This window comes from Petaurus breviceps, unplaced genomic scaffold (genome assembly GCF_028583685.1).
Source record: "Petaurus breviceps papuanus isolate PSGF00001 unplaced genomic scaffold, PetGlider_PUasm1.0 110, whole genome shotgun sequence".
Classification (NCBI taxonomy): domain Eukaryota; kingdom Metazoa; phylum Chordata; class Mammalia; order Diprotodontia; family Petauridae; genus Petaurus; species Petaurus breviceps.
The window spans coordinates 5,854,974-5,869,752 of NW_027185597.1; the positions used below are offsets into that span (position 1 = coordinate 5,854,974).

Consider the following 14,779-nt stretch of genomic DNA (forward strand, 5'->3'; position numbering starts at 1 on the left):
TAGCCTCTGATACTGCTGATGTTTTAAAAACCTGGGATACAGAATATCAGGACTTCTGAAAATGTATATAGAACTAGCGCTTGACTCTCTCTGGTGTTACTGCAGGCCAGGTGTAACACCTAGCTGACAAGGTGTAACAGCTGCAGAGTATTTTTTACCATATGCAGCCATTGGATGGGGAGGGAAAAAAATCATACCTAACTTGCTATGCATTCAGAATACACCAGATGGTGCCCAAAATATGAGGTTTACCTAGTTGAATTCTCTTACTAAGTGAAGCTTTGATCCCTGCTCAACTTTTTCAGTCAGAACAAATGAATGTACTGAGACAAGTTAAACAATATTCAAATATAAAACTGACCTGGCCTTAATCCTAGGAGAAAACTTAAATGTGACTTGCAATCTTATGTGTCAGGCACTGTGCCATATACTGAGGTAAAAGACAGTCCTTGAGAAGCTCAGAATCTGATTGGGGACAAATATGTCCCCAAGTTATGTACAAGATAAATAGGAAATAATCAAAAGAAGAAAGGCACTAGAATTAAGAGAAATTGGAAAGACTTCCTATACAAGAAGGGATCTTAATTGGAACTTGGAAGAAGAAGCCAAAGAGGGCAATAAGGTGAGGTGGAGAAATAGAGCATTCCAGGAATGGGGAGGAACATCCAGAGAAAATGAACAAAGCTGAGAGCAGCCCAGTCTCCTCATGTGGAGGAAAGTGTAAGAAGAGACCTGGGGTGGGGAGGCACAGATCACAGCTGATTTTTTTTGTATTTGATCCTGGAGGTTATTTTATTGAGGGGAAGGGATGATGCCGTGTTCAGACCTACATTTTAGGAACATGACTTTAGTTCCTTTCTGGAAGATGGAAGTAGGGAAGAACCAGCCAGCTATTAGAATGGTGGTGGCTGTGAGAGAAGGGGTGTATTTTGAGTCCATTAGTCCTTGGCAACATAATGGCTGGAGAGATGATAGGAGATAAGGATGACTCCGAGGATGTTGTTGGGGTAGGGGATCTTGGACATCCAGTTTGAGATGAGAGTTTAGGGCTCCATAGATAGGTCTGAGAATCATCCCCCTAGAGGTGGTCACTACATTCACAAATGATGATAACACCAAGAGAAGTAGCAGAGCCAGTGCAGAATCCTGGGCCCCCTGTGGTTAGAGGGCAAAGCAATGCAGACTGAGACTGTTGAGAATGTGTGGTACCCAATGAATGATACAGAGATGACTCAAGCACTTGAAACAAGGAAAAGCCAGGTTTCCACTGCCAAAATCAGGTAGAATTTAACTTTATCATCTACCCAGAAAGGCATTTTGACAGTCATGTGAGATTAGTTGCCACTAATAACCAGAGCTGGATACATTTTAGGATTCAAGGAGAGACCATAGAGAAGAAAGAATTTTTCACCCAAGATGACGATAACTCAGCAACAAAGAAGTTCAAGTATCCTTTATTCAAGGTTGAAAAATGTACCACACTGCATTATTGCAAAAGTTCACTGGTACAAAACACTTTGCAGCTGGTGAGAAGGCAATAAAAAGTTGATTTTTAAACTCATTACTATAAATTACTCTTACAGTACTTTGTAAATTCAGAATTTCAAATTGCATTTTATTTTTCTAAAATTGCCCACAGTACTAGAAATTCCTGAAAATAAGGCAGCTGTTTTAAAGAGGAGGTAGCTGATGATATCAAGGGATTTCCATTTCTCTTTCAATGCCCACATACTTCAGGGCATCAGCCTGGCTATATCTGAAACAAAATTAGAAAACAATTATTTCTTGGCCCATATGGTAACCCACCACCTTATAAAGTTGTAAAGGATAAACTGTAAAAACACCACAGAGCCACATCTGCATATTAGTAGGAGGCAAGAGCTACACTAGTTGTACCCACAATACTTCTAGAAATTGAGGTAGAAGAGGTTGGAGAGGACTTCTTAAGCCAGACAAACTTAGCTGAGCTATGCTTGCCTTTCCAATAGATGTTAAAAGAAATACACACCTGAAGGTGCAGCCTGGACTAGGATGGTGAAATTTCAGAACAGATACCCCAACCAAACTCAATCCAGTATGGATCACATTTGTATGTCTTTAACTTCCCTAGCACTTGGACTGCAGAAGGCTTAATCTGCTCCCAATTTCTCGGTATAAGTCTCTCAAGCTACATATCCCAGGAGTTTGGTTCACATTAGTAAATCAGTCTTCAAAATCAAAAAATCACCTCAACATTCTGAATCATAAATTAGGGTTATTATTCACTTGTTTAAAAAAAAAAGTGGGATACTCTTCCCACCCACCCATTTATCTTGCTCCCTTTTACTGTATTTTTATAAAGACACAGGTCTGTGTCTCTGCTGGGGCTTCATAAATGCAATTATTGGCTGAGCAGTTATGGATAATTTCTTCCAAGCACCCCGATGTCAGAACAAGAAGAAATGAAAGAATGCTTTGTGTACTCAAAAAATGCTCAGGGTCTCATTAGGAAAAACCCAACGCTCATGCTAGAAATATGCATTTTACCAACCTGTAGTCAAAAAACAGCTCTTCACCAGTCTGGATGGCTCTCTTAGCAAAAATACCTATCCTGTGATCACCGTTAACCATCATAACTGGAAAAAGACACAGTCAGCGAGCAGTTAGTACGGGAATGGCACAGCCACAGGATGGTTAATATGACTCTTATACACACTAAACATTTGATTGACAACTACTCCTGGGCATATAAATAAGTCTTTGCAGCCAAACTGACTTGGTTGATAACCTACCTTTTGCATAGCAGTTGGGATTTACTGAATGATTTGCAAAACGAATTTTGTTACCCTTGCGGGTTGCATCCACCACAAAATCTAGAAAAGATAAATAAGTTTAAAACTTGTTTTCTTCAACAAATAATTTTAATTGCACAAAGTAGTAATTCAGAGGGGCAGTACAGCGGATAGAGCTTGGACTCAGTTTCTTCAATCATAAAATGATATTAATAGTCTCAGGATTGTTTTGAAAATCAAATAAGTGCTTCATAAAATAAATGCATAGTCCCTTATCTAAAGCATTAATTTCAAATCCAGCTTCAGACACTAGCAGTTACCCTGGGCAGTTACCCTTATCCCCTTCCCATCTCATAAAGCATTCATTGTAAGAGACTTTGTAAGAGTCAAATCTGTGCCCATTTCTATTAGTCAAATTTAACAGTGCCTCTCCCGCCCCCCCCCCCCCAAAAAGAGCAATTCCTGCCCCTGGAGGTGCCTCCTGATCCTGTTTCAGATCTACATCTGTCAGGCAACATGAAAAGAAAGATGTTCTTCCAATCCCAATGGTGCCCTGGCCTTTCTTTTCTCTGTTCCTCACACAGGAAGACATTGTCTTCAACACTCTTCAACTTCAAGTACCATCTTGTCCCCTGACTTCCCTCCCTCCCAAGTAACCTTGAATATATTTGTATCACTATACATTTATGCCACATATCCCACATATATTTATAGAGGTGCTTGTATCTCCAGTATCTGTGGCATGTAGCTGGTACTTAATCAAGAATACTGAAAATCCAACAGAAGGGTTATATTATAGCAACTAAACATACCATTATTCAAGTTGAAGAGAAAGCTGCACATGTACTTATCATAAACCTTTCCTCTTCTGTCTGCCTCATCCTGAGAAATAATCTAAAAGGAAAGATATAGAGAAAAATCAATCACCCGAGTCCTTTTCATGGAGGTGTGAGCTGCCTTTCCCTGGTGACACTGGGTGGGTGTGCTTCCTCTTGTAACCCCTTGGTTTTTCCCTAGTATCTTTGCTACCAGGGTGGTAAAATGGTGACAGCTTACCCCTAGCCTGTATTTGACAGTCATGCCTTTTGATTTGAGATGGTACTGAAACCTTGAATGCTGATGTTTACAAGAGCAAAACACTCCACAAGCCTAAAAGTAACTTAATGATAAATAATAAAGGTCAAGGGGCTTTTCCCAGTGCCTCCAGGGAAGGCCTGGACAGTGTCACTTCATTCCTGCCATAAAACTAACCTATGCACATTAACTTGCCTTACCTCACCACAGTATTCAGAGATGAATTCATTCTTTTGCACAGGATCTTTGATGAAAATTCCCCAACCTGCCACATCAGATGGTGCCAGCAGTAAATGCTAAAAGAAGAAACCAGAGCCTCATAATCAAAATTACAAGGAAAGCTCAAATGCCTTGAGCAGGACATGATAATTATTACCCTCCAAATCAGAGTCGAAATAAGCACTCAGAATTAAAGCACGGAATAGAAGGGGAAGCTTGGCTGGCTACAATTGGAGGATAGCATTAACATGCCCATCTAATAGAGAGGGCCTGCTATGCTCAACTGACCCACTCTGAAGCCAGATACATGGGCTCAAGGACATCACCTCCAACTTGCCACAAGGGGAGACTTTGAAACCACCCTTTTAAGGCAGTATGAATGTAAAGGTGGAGATCTAACCCAAAATGATTTACAAAAAATTTCCATAATGTGGTCTTTTATTTTTTTGTAAACAGAGGCAAAAAATATTCCTTAATTCCTTGTAGTTAGGAAACTATATTCCAACTATGCTACTGAAACTGCCCAGTCACCAGTGATTTCCCCTTCCACCTAAATCCAATCATCTGCCTCAAATGTTGATCCAAGCTGCTATTAAATATTCTGCCCAAAATCAGGAATGGTGAAGCCAACATCAGAACAGTCTAAAACTGAATGACTAAAACTGAATTGGCTTCCCTTTCTATTCTATTTTCTAATGAACGTATCACAATTCTCTTAGTTTTCTAGACTGGTGAACTACTCCCAGTGGACACTGATATTGAGCCAATTATTCTTGTCCTGTGCAGTCATTTCATAAATTTAATCCTCCACCTCTATTGTCAACAACATACTGATCTACAAGAACAGAATTACCACCCTAGCTAAACCACTCCAGTAATCCTTCTACTCAAGACATACAACACAATTTCAAAGGGCCTCCAGCTCCTCCTATCCAGCTATCCTATCTTGTCCTGGAATTTCTTCTCTGCTCAGTGCCTTTACTTGAATACTAATGGGTCTCCCTCCCAAGACCTTTCTTAGTCCAATCTAAACAGCAATGAATTTGCCTAAACTATCATAACACTCAAATTTTCTAGTAACTCCTATGCCTTTGCTCATGAACTTCCCAATCCCACCTAAAGAAAGAACAAAACAATCCTGCAACCCCCTGCTGCCAACTGAAATTCTATGCAAACTCTCCTAAGGAACCCATCAGCTATCCCTAGTCACACACAGTCATCCTGCCTTTCTAGCCAGTGTCACACAAGGCCAGGTACACAGCACTAAAAACAGCAGCCTCTCAGCTGATGCTCATCCCTGCTAGCCTTGTGGCTCAGGCCCAGAGAAGGCCATCTGTGAGAACTGATGGCTCCACTTCCAGCAGTTGGCACAGCCAGCAGGTGCTTAATAAGTGTTAGCTGATCGAAAGTAAACCAACAATTCAGTGAAATGTATCCTTGTGATTTTGCCTTCCCTGTTTCTGAGAGCTGAGCTAGCTTAGGAAGAGCCAAGTACGAGGAGGACCAGCCGTGAGTCAAGTGTTCCCTGACTTTAATGCAAACTAATAGGGTGGAATGACAGTGATAGCCAGCCTTCAGTCAATAAATACAACTAGAAAGTGAAAGTCAGATTCCCTTCCTAAAAAACAAAGTAACACTGCCTACATGTAGTTCCCAAATCTAAGGGGAAAGAAAGTTCAAACACCATATTAAATTTTTTTAAAGGAAGGCCCACATCATGGCTACTCTTTGGAATATGCTACTTCTCACACACAGAAGTAACCTGTATTATTGAACATAAGAGCCAATGGAATACAGAGAATGACTAGCAGCTTGTGGCTTGCCCATGTACCTTTTTGGATCCTCTCTGAATGCTGCAGTTCTTGCAGGACACATTTTTACTATCCCAGTGATCAGCAGCCCCACAAGTCAGACAGAGATCTGGATCACACTCACGGACAGCCAGATAGCAGGGGCACTGTTTAGTGTTGCATTGTGCTTTACAACGGCACCCAGGGAAGCGGTTTTGGCCTTCAGAGAGGGCAGGAAAAGGAGAGAGATATGTTAGTACAGAACGGGAATTAGTTCTCTATTAAACGCTCCATAGACAATTTATTAGGAACTATTTATGTGTATGGCTCCACAAAATGTTTATATTAATTCTTTGCCCTAAAAGAATACATTTTAAAATTCTAAAGACAAATAAAAATCATTCCTTAACAATCACATCTGACTGTTCAATTATCTTGTAGTTTTGTTTGGTTTTTTTTTCTGGATGCCCCTAACACTATACCAGCTTTATTATATCCTCTGCTTTAAATGGTTAAGGGAGAGGAGGGAAAAAAAAGAAAGGCCCCTTCTTTCAAGACAGGTTTGCCCAGCATGCAAAATGGCTTTAGAAGCTCAATGTTCCTTAAGTGAGATTTTCCTGAAGATGACCTCGTGAGTAAATTTTTTAAAAAGTGTAAAAATGCATACTTTTATTAAAAATTAGCACTCAATAAATATTTGTTGACTGAATGCTTCAGATTTCCTTACTAAAAACTGTATTTGATGCTCATCCTATTACAATGGGCATGACAGTGCACAACGATAACAAATACTTACATTCTGAGCTACACTGACAAAACTTCTCACAAAAGTTTTGAGCAATCACGCATGGGCAAGAACTGTCACAAGGCTGACGTGGATGATCACAGGGTTGATAGTTGTAAACATGGTTAGAGGAGCCATCTGAATAAAGATATTAGTATGAAAAGCAATTGAGCCAGGGAACTGCAAATCTATGATGTAGAATTAGCAAGTGGAAATCTTCCCTCTATCCTCTGCAGCTTAGCTGGATTTTCTTTACTGTATTTACAATGTTACACGTATTCCTGTTTACAAAGTGATGGCAAAAATTAGGAAATGTTAATATTTCCCAACCCCCATGAACTCAGAAGCATTAACTGTCCACCACATCTCAGCCATTTTTTCCAAAGCAATTTCCCTTTAACACAAACACTACCTCTTCTCTTCATCCCATTAGTTTAGATTATGGGAAATAAAATAAAGTAGTATCTAAAGGATTCTAACTCTATCTCCCTCAATTTTTTTTTTTTAATAAACAGCAACATCCTAAACCCTGATAGTGTTGTCTATCCAGTTACTATATGTCAGTTCGGTGTGGCACAACAGACTCCCCATGGTGAGGCCCTAAAAACAATTAAAAACCAAAGTAGAAATGCTTAAAGTAAGGATAAAGTTAAATGGAAAGATGCTAACCCTTTTTCAGTTGTATCTTTCTGCAATGTGCAGCCCACAACCTGCAAAAACACAAAAAAAAAAACAACACAAACACAAGAAAGTTGACAGGAGACTCCTCCTTTGCTGGAGCCTGGGGAGTTACAGTTATAACTACAAACTCAACACAAAATTACTTAAATGGAAATGTCTGTGTGACCAGACTAGCAATACTTCACTAGAGTCATCTACATCCTAGGATCGTAAGTGCTATCTGATCAAAACAACTCTTAAGACAAGCAGACCACTGAAAACATTTTGCAAAAAATTAAACCCACATTCTTATGTGCAACTTTGAGGGGAAAAAACCAACAGATCACTTCTTGCACTTGCTCTACAACATCCTATAACAGCCTGAGATTTCCCAGTTTTTTCCTACATTTTCCACTGAGCTGGCTGGTCATCTTGGCCAGGACTTCTTAAACTGGGGGGTCAACCCCATGTGGGCTTAAGGAGCACTGTGCCTGATCAACACTTCCCTTCTCAAAGCTCTGGACCCTGCTCCACCAGTTGTATGCTCTCCCATCTCCACCACTATTATCAGGGTGAGCCACATGTGAGGACCATCTCCAAAAAACGTGCCGACATCTGTTTCAGGCTAAATTCCTGCTGGCAAAAGCTTATGAATTCAAATTCTTGAGTGTTGAATTATGTTGGCCCTATGTTTTGGGGGGGAATCAAAACAAACCAGTATAAACAGAGCAAGGGTGGCTGCTCACTCTCATTAGGCTCCTTTTTCTTTTGGTTCTGCAAATACTCTTAAGTTAAGCCATTTTTTCATAATGTTCTGGCTAGCCATATCATGGTGAAAAATTTCACTTGTTTTTTACTACTATCATATCCCACATCGCCTATATCTCAGAAGTTAGCATGAATCACTCAGCTTTAAAGGAAATTAGCCAATTAAAGCAAAAAAGTCAGTACCATACTTCCTGGTGGTAGGGAATTCCCATGGAGGGAATTAAGTCCTCAAACGAAAAACTGAGCTACCTCATTGAAGGACTGATATATATTAAATACATTATGAAGCCTCAACTGCCTTTAAACATATTAACAGTACTAAGCAGGGAAGCTGAAACTTAAAATTTTTCATTTTACCCAAAAAAGGCAGTACGGTAGTAACTTTCCACCCTTTTCAGTCTACTAATGCTACTCCACTTTGTTTATGAAAAGTTAAATGGGAAAGAAACATCATTTATCACACTTCTTGATCCTAAGTCTGACAATGTGTCAGTTGATTTTATAAAAATAATTAGTATATATGGCAGCAACAAGCAACTGCCATAAGCAGCTGGTGCTAGGGGGTTAGAAGAGCCACCACATCCTTAAGCCCTCGCCCAGAGAGGTAGAGTACTGAACACTTCCTACAGTTTTAAAACTACTTTGCAGCACTTACCGGTGTTTCCTTTTTTTCTTCCTTGGAGGGGTATCAACATCCTCAGCAGGAACTGGAGCTATAATACTAGATTCCTTTACTCTAAACTCATAGACCTGGCAAGAGAGAGCAGTTAAATGGCCATGAGCAGTTTGTTCCTGGGGTGGTTGTGGTGCTGTCATAGCTATGTCCGGGCTCTAAAATTCTATACATTTAAATCTTCTACACAGTTTTCATTTTCCTGCCTCCTGCCCTTAAAGTATATACTTGGACGAGTTACCATTTTTTGAGGCTCTAGAGTAAGATCTGAGAATAATAAAGGTAAACAGTAAATATCCTTTTAGGTGAAGGCAATTGACCTGCTTGGGAAAATTATACATTTAGTCCTTAATAATTTTCATACGATATTCTTACCTGTCTGCATGTTTTGGTCCCAATCAACCTAGCAATGGCACAAAAATTATCATAATAAGTGCCAATAAGAACTCTGAACATTGAGGCTTCAGCACCACTCCATTCCACGTTCTCAGGAGGTTCAATATTTGGCTTCATTTTTATTGGTGTTTGACACCTGGAGTTTGCCTCTGCAAAATCAAAATTACATATAATACACTATTTTAAGTAATTTGACTATATGCACCTTATTAGTAATGCAGTGAGATAAAATTATGTTTTTAAAAAAATAAAGAAAAGAATGTTCCTGGTTCTCAGTTGTAATGAAGTGGCCAATAGAAGCTGAAACTTAAAAGCCTTATTTATTGGTTACTACTTCTAATTTCTCTGATTTGTGATTGTCAAGTCATTTTCATTCATGACCATTTTCTTGGCTAAGATAGTGGAAAAATTTGCCATTTTACAGATGAGGCAAACAGGGTAAAGAGACAACCCAGGGTCGCACAGCAATTAAGTGTCTGAGACCAGATTTGAACTCGGGAAGATGAGTCCTCCTGACTCCAGACCCAGCACTCTATCCAATGCACTAATTGGTCCCCCCCCCCAAATCCCTGCTATTTCCCATCAAAACTCTTAACAGAGTATTATGTTTAAAAGTACCTTAGTGGATTAATGTCAGTTTCTTTTTCTTCCTCTCCCAGAGAAATAAGCAAAAGAATCAGAAGGGCAGGAAAGGAAGAAAAAAAAGAGCTAGAACAATTCTAGATCATCAGTCTCTAAAAACACAGGAACTCTTGACTTCAATCAGCACAAAACAGCTTATTAAGTAAGCTATTCAAGTCATGAACCTCTAAAATCCCTACAAGTTCTAATTCTAGAATCCAGTACACTTTAATAAAGTTATCTGGTCTTTATGGTATCAAAAATACAACAAAGTATATTGACTTTCAGCATACTGATGTCAAAGTCACTTTGATTATATGATCTTTTTAAAAATCCTTAAAGCAAAAATTCCAAGAATACCGATAGGAAATAAAACTTTTCCTATCTTACCAGAAGAGCTGGAAGTTTCATCTTTCTTTTCTTCTTCCTCTTTATCATTATTCTCTCCACCTGTTTCAGTTCCAGCTTCCCTATCACTGTCTGTATCTTTTGATTCCAACACATTAATGGTTGGTGTGCTTGGTCTACTGCTGTTATTTGGAAGCCTTCCCCTTCGGCGACCTCCTGGGCGCTTTGGCGGTGTCTTGATCCGTTCAGCAGTGAGAGCAGCTGCAAACTCCTTTGCCCCTTCCTAAAAAAAAGAAACAAAGTCATTTTCAAGATATGTTTCTCAAAGTCTTTAAATTTGATAAAGGGAAAAAGTAGGAAAAGATAACAGCTTGTCAAAAAATTAAGGGATTAGCTCCATGGAATCAGTTTCTATTTATAATACAAACTTAGATATGTAATTATAATTCTCTATTCACCTGCATATGGTATGTTTTGGGGAGTTTCTTTCCAAAAATTTCAAACTATAATAGAAGCATGATAACTGTCATTACTGCCAAGAAGAGATAAAAGATTAAAATATTTTAATTAGTTCTTTCAACTAAGTGAATAAATTCAGATACAAGTAAATCTTTATGTAATGAGGTCATTCTTCTATACCGTAGATCCTCGAGAAAGGCAACAAAAAAGGAATTTCTATAAGCCAGATTTTAAAGGAACTGACAGAGCCTTCTATTTCAAGGTAAAATCTTTTGATGAAGTGACAAGTATCCTCTGAAAATAAAAATAAACGCCACAATTTAAGAATATGTACAGGTTGATTATAAAAACATATAAGCATATGTTCACCTTGGTCTACTTTTACCTATTTATTCCTTAGGCCCCAAAGCAATATGAGCCTAACCAGAGGGTAAGGCGAAGGTTGGTGGCTTTAATAAAACTTGAACAAGACACTGAGTACAGAATTCTGGAATTCTCAAGTTTTCAGAGGAGTTGTTTGTAAGCACTGTTATGTTCCTGTAGAGCATACAAAAAGGTCCCTGCCCCTAAGGAGCTTACAGTCTTTGGGGGAGACCAGATTTCCACAAGCAAAACAGAAAATAATACAATATCAAATGTGGTAGTTGTAAAAAAAAATTTGCTATGGATGGTCAGAAGGGGAGAGATCAATGAGGGCTTGAGCATCCTGCCTGCTGTTAACTGTTCATGTTAGAATGCTATTCAAGAGGGCACAGGCATAGCATAAAATGAGAGATTCTGACCTTGTAGACCTCCACCAGAAGTCCAATATAAAGACTTCATTAATTCCTGGACAATAAAACAACAAATCTTACCAAATGCTGGTAACAGTGTGGTCCACAAGGTTTGTTATCTAGTGCTGTTTCTGTGTTCTTCCGCTTATAAGTGTTGGGTGTTGCATGGAATGCTGTGAAAGAGACAAAACCATAAACTACCCAAATATATCTTTGGGAACAAAGTCAGTTATTTAACCAGTTTATCAGTGTAGCTATAGAGCCAGTGAGTGGAAAATAGACGTTGTTAATTATCTATGTTATTTAATAAATTTTCTCTTCTAGCCCTTGTTGAGTATCATCACATTTGAATTTGGTAAGTATTCCCTTATCAGTCTTGTCCAGAAGAGCTGATTGATAAAAGTTCTGGAATAATTAGTGATCTCTTTCTCCTGGCAGTTGAAATTGATACATTTATTTAGATAGAGTCCTTAATATCTTCATAGGGACAGTGTGTATTCTTTCTACAGCAAAATGAAATTACCTATTTTGAAGAGAAGTTTCAGCTAACACTTAAAATCTAGCTTCTTTAGGAAGGTCAGCAAATAAGTCTATTAATATTGGGAGGTGAGGAGCAAGAAAGAGGCGCAGATTTGGAGCAGGAAAGCAAGTACTTTTAAATGGAGCTTGCCAAATGCATGACAAACTAGATCCCAAGTCAGAAAAAATAAATCATGAAAATCCCAACATCTGTAAAAGGAAATTCATGTAACTGAAGAAAGAGATATTGCCTACGAACATTAAATACAGTGGGTTTTTTTCCAACTGAAGACATTTTCTAGTGCCTTTACTTGGACTTGTTTGCTCTGTTTTGAATATTACAGTTAACCAGTGTAAATGTCATCACTAAATAATAAACAAAATTAAAATAATTATAACATTTAGAGTGGCAGAAAATCTGCATGTTTATGAAAACTATACCTTTTAGGATAAATGGAAATCTTCATTCATCATATAAAAAGTTCAGAAAGAGGACAGGTATGAAAAGCCGTGAGAAAAAAAATGGAGACAACATTTCTTACTAAAACTAAAAAGTTTACTTTACAAATTGGTGAACTACACTTTCCCAGAATGGAAAACCAATAGCACATGACTAATTTGGGATTTAATTACAGTGTGACAAGGAGGGAATCTTTTATATATGCTTAGCATCCAGAAAGTTAAGATCACATCACTTAGGAAGGGATTATACCTGAAATTGGAACCAAGCTGACACCTGGAGTCTTCAGTTACCACAGTAATTCTAAAACCAAAATGCTTGGAAAATGGGTATGACTTTTCTGTTAGCTATACTAATGTGTTGAGAACTACACATATGCTTCCACATATCCAAATAATTTAAAAATTTATTCTCAGAAAACCTGTTACTGTAGTAAGTAGCAACTGGAACTAGAAAAACATTTCCAGTTCTAGTATTCAGGATTAGAGACCAGAATCCTTTATATATAACCCACTATCAACACCATACACCGAGAGGCAATGTAGCACATGAGATATTATCAGAGTCAAGAACACTTGGAGTTCATTCTAACCTCCAACATACCAATTGTGTGACCTTGGGCACATCACTTAATCTACAACTGGTATAGTTACAGATGAACAAACAGAATGGGGGTAGTAGCTAGGTAGAGGATGGATAGCTAGTTAGAGGGACAGATCCAGGAAACAAACCATAATCTCCTGACGTCTCTTCGACTACTCTTCCTATTATAAAAATAAATGAAGCATATTTTATAAATGTAATTCATTTCTTCATTCACTAATACCAACATACACTACTTAAGACTTAGATAGAAATAATCAGACAGCAGCTAGGTGGTGCAGTGGATCCAGCACCAGGCCTGAAGCCAGAAGGACCTGAGTTTAAATCCAGCTTCACTTATTAGCTATGTAATACTGGGCAAGTCATTTAACCTCATTTGCCTCAATTTCCTCATCTGTAAAATGAGCTGGAGAAGGAAATGGCAACCACTCCAGTATCTCTGCCAGGAAAACTCCCAAGTGTCATGAAAAGTTAGACACAACTGAAATGACTGAACAATAACAAGTCAAAATTATTCAGAGATGCCAAGTCTGTGCATTAATTTCAGCTGCTCAGTGTACTAAAAGGTTGGTCAAATTTCAAACTGTTATCACATAATTATTTTAGGTTAAACAAGGTAACTGACTTGCTTCTATCAGAGAACCATAAAAGCATCTTACAAATATTTTAGCATTCATGTTGCAGATCTCAGAAAGTTCATGCCTTAGCTACAAGTTGTAGATAACACCATATGCCTCATGTTCAACATCAACATACTTAATGCTCATTCCAACATGGATGCCTACATGATTCATCACCAAATGCCAAGAGAGCCAAATGAAAAATAACCAGTTCGAGGTCAACATGGATTTACTCGTCAGAAATTCAGGCAAAAAAAAAAAAATCACATATATTCATTTCATCTATGCTTTCTTCCACCAAGACAGGTCCTACTTAAAACACATACGTAGGCAGCTGTTTAGATTTCCCAGGCTGCAGTTCTCTGTATTCTTACTTATGGTCAGGAATATTTGGTTCCTTCTAGTCAGTTATTCACAGCCCACTGCCTTCTATCTCTCCCTAATAGTTTCTAAACAAAAGTACACCGAACTTACTGATTTTATTGACATTTTTAGGATGAATAAATTATAATGTCAACATTACTATTTCTTTGGAAAATTCAATGTATATTGAAAACTGTACACAAGGCAGATTTCCTGTAGGTGAGACTCTGAAAAAGGTTTCATTTACTATTATTTCAAAATCCAATGGATTTAACTGAGAAGTGTTCACTAAACAGATACTGCGTAGCCTACCTGGCTCTGCTGAAACTTATAATAAGCTAGAATATCTTTCCAACTGTTTTTTTCCCCTCCATTTTATCCTTAAAAGTAGCAAGACATATTTGAATTTCAAAAGACACTGGAGTTTTAACCACCCTCTTTCAAAAAGATGAGGCACCAATTACTTCATTTACTTTTTGAGATCTTTTTTTTTTATTACATTAACTGTGTATGTTGGACCTGAGTTCCTAATTTCACCATAATTACTAATTGAAATTATCACATCTCTAGTATGTTCCACATGTTTCTCATAAAGATAAAGTTTGTGATATAGGAGATTAAAAAGAATTTTAAAATTTGATATTAAGATGATGGATAGTCAAAGTGCAGAGAGAAAAAGAAATGGATACATTTTACCACATATAACAATAGAAACAATACCTTTTGTATATTGCAAAAACAATACCCTCACCCCAAGCTGAGCATGCATACAATGTCTAAATAAGCCACTAAACAAAGATGATGATCAACTGCTTGCTTGCAGTTTTGAAAATTACAGTTAACCACTATAAATGTCATCACTAAACAATAAACAAAAT

General features: G+C 38.0%; 1 protein-coding gene across 8 annotated transcripts in view; it reads right to left on the reverse strand.

The window, feature by feature from the left end:
• Positions 1 to 1,438: 1,438 nt before the first annotated feature.
• The window catches only part of LOC138156466 (histone-lysine N-methyltransferase EZH2), a 108,795-nt gene continuing 95,454 nt past the window's right edge, over positions 1,439 to 14,779 (reverse strand). For 4 of the 8 annotated variants that reach the window (XM_069081930.1, XM_069081938.1, XM_069081846.1 and 1 more), the window contains exons 10-21: positions 11,418 to 11,509; positions 10,147 to 10,387; positions 9,115 to 9,284; positions 8,722 to 8,816; positions 7,308 to 7,348; positions 6,651 to 6,776; positions 5,896 to 6,074; positions 4,046 to 4,141; positions 3,584 to 3,665; positions 2,772 to 2,852; positions 2,531 to 2,615; positions 1,439 to 1,756 (exon numbers count right to left, since the gene is read on the reverse strand). In XM_069081930.1, coding sequence (XP_068938031.1) covers positions 1,696 to 1,756; positions 2,531 to 2,615; positions 2,772 to 2,852; positions 3,584 to 3,665; positions 4,046 to 4,141; positions 5,896 to 6,074; positions 6,651 to 6,776; positions 7,308 to 7,348; positions 8,722 to 8,816; positions 9,115 to 9,284; positions 10,147 to 10,387; positions 11,418 to 11,509 — 1,349 coding nt within the window. In that variant the 3' untranslated portion in view covers positions 1,439 to 1,695. The remainder of the gene's footprint in view (positions 1,757 to 2,530; positions 2,616 to 2,771; positions 2,853 to 3,583; positions 3,666 to 4,045; positions 4,142 to 5,895; positions 6,075 to 6,650; positions 6,777 to 7,307; positions 7,349 to 8,721; positions 8,817 to 9,114; positions 9,285 to 10,146; positions 10,388 to 11,417; positions 11,510 to 14,779) is intronic. The other 4 variants (XM_069081961.1, XM_069081945.1, XM_069081969.1 and 1 more) reach the window with 1 other exon arrangement.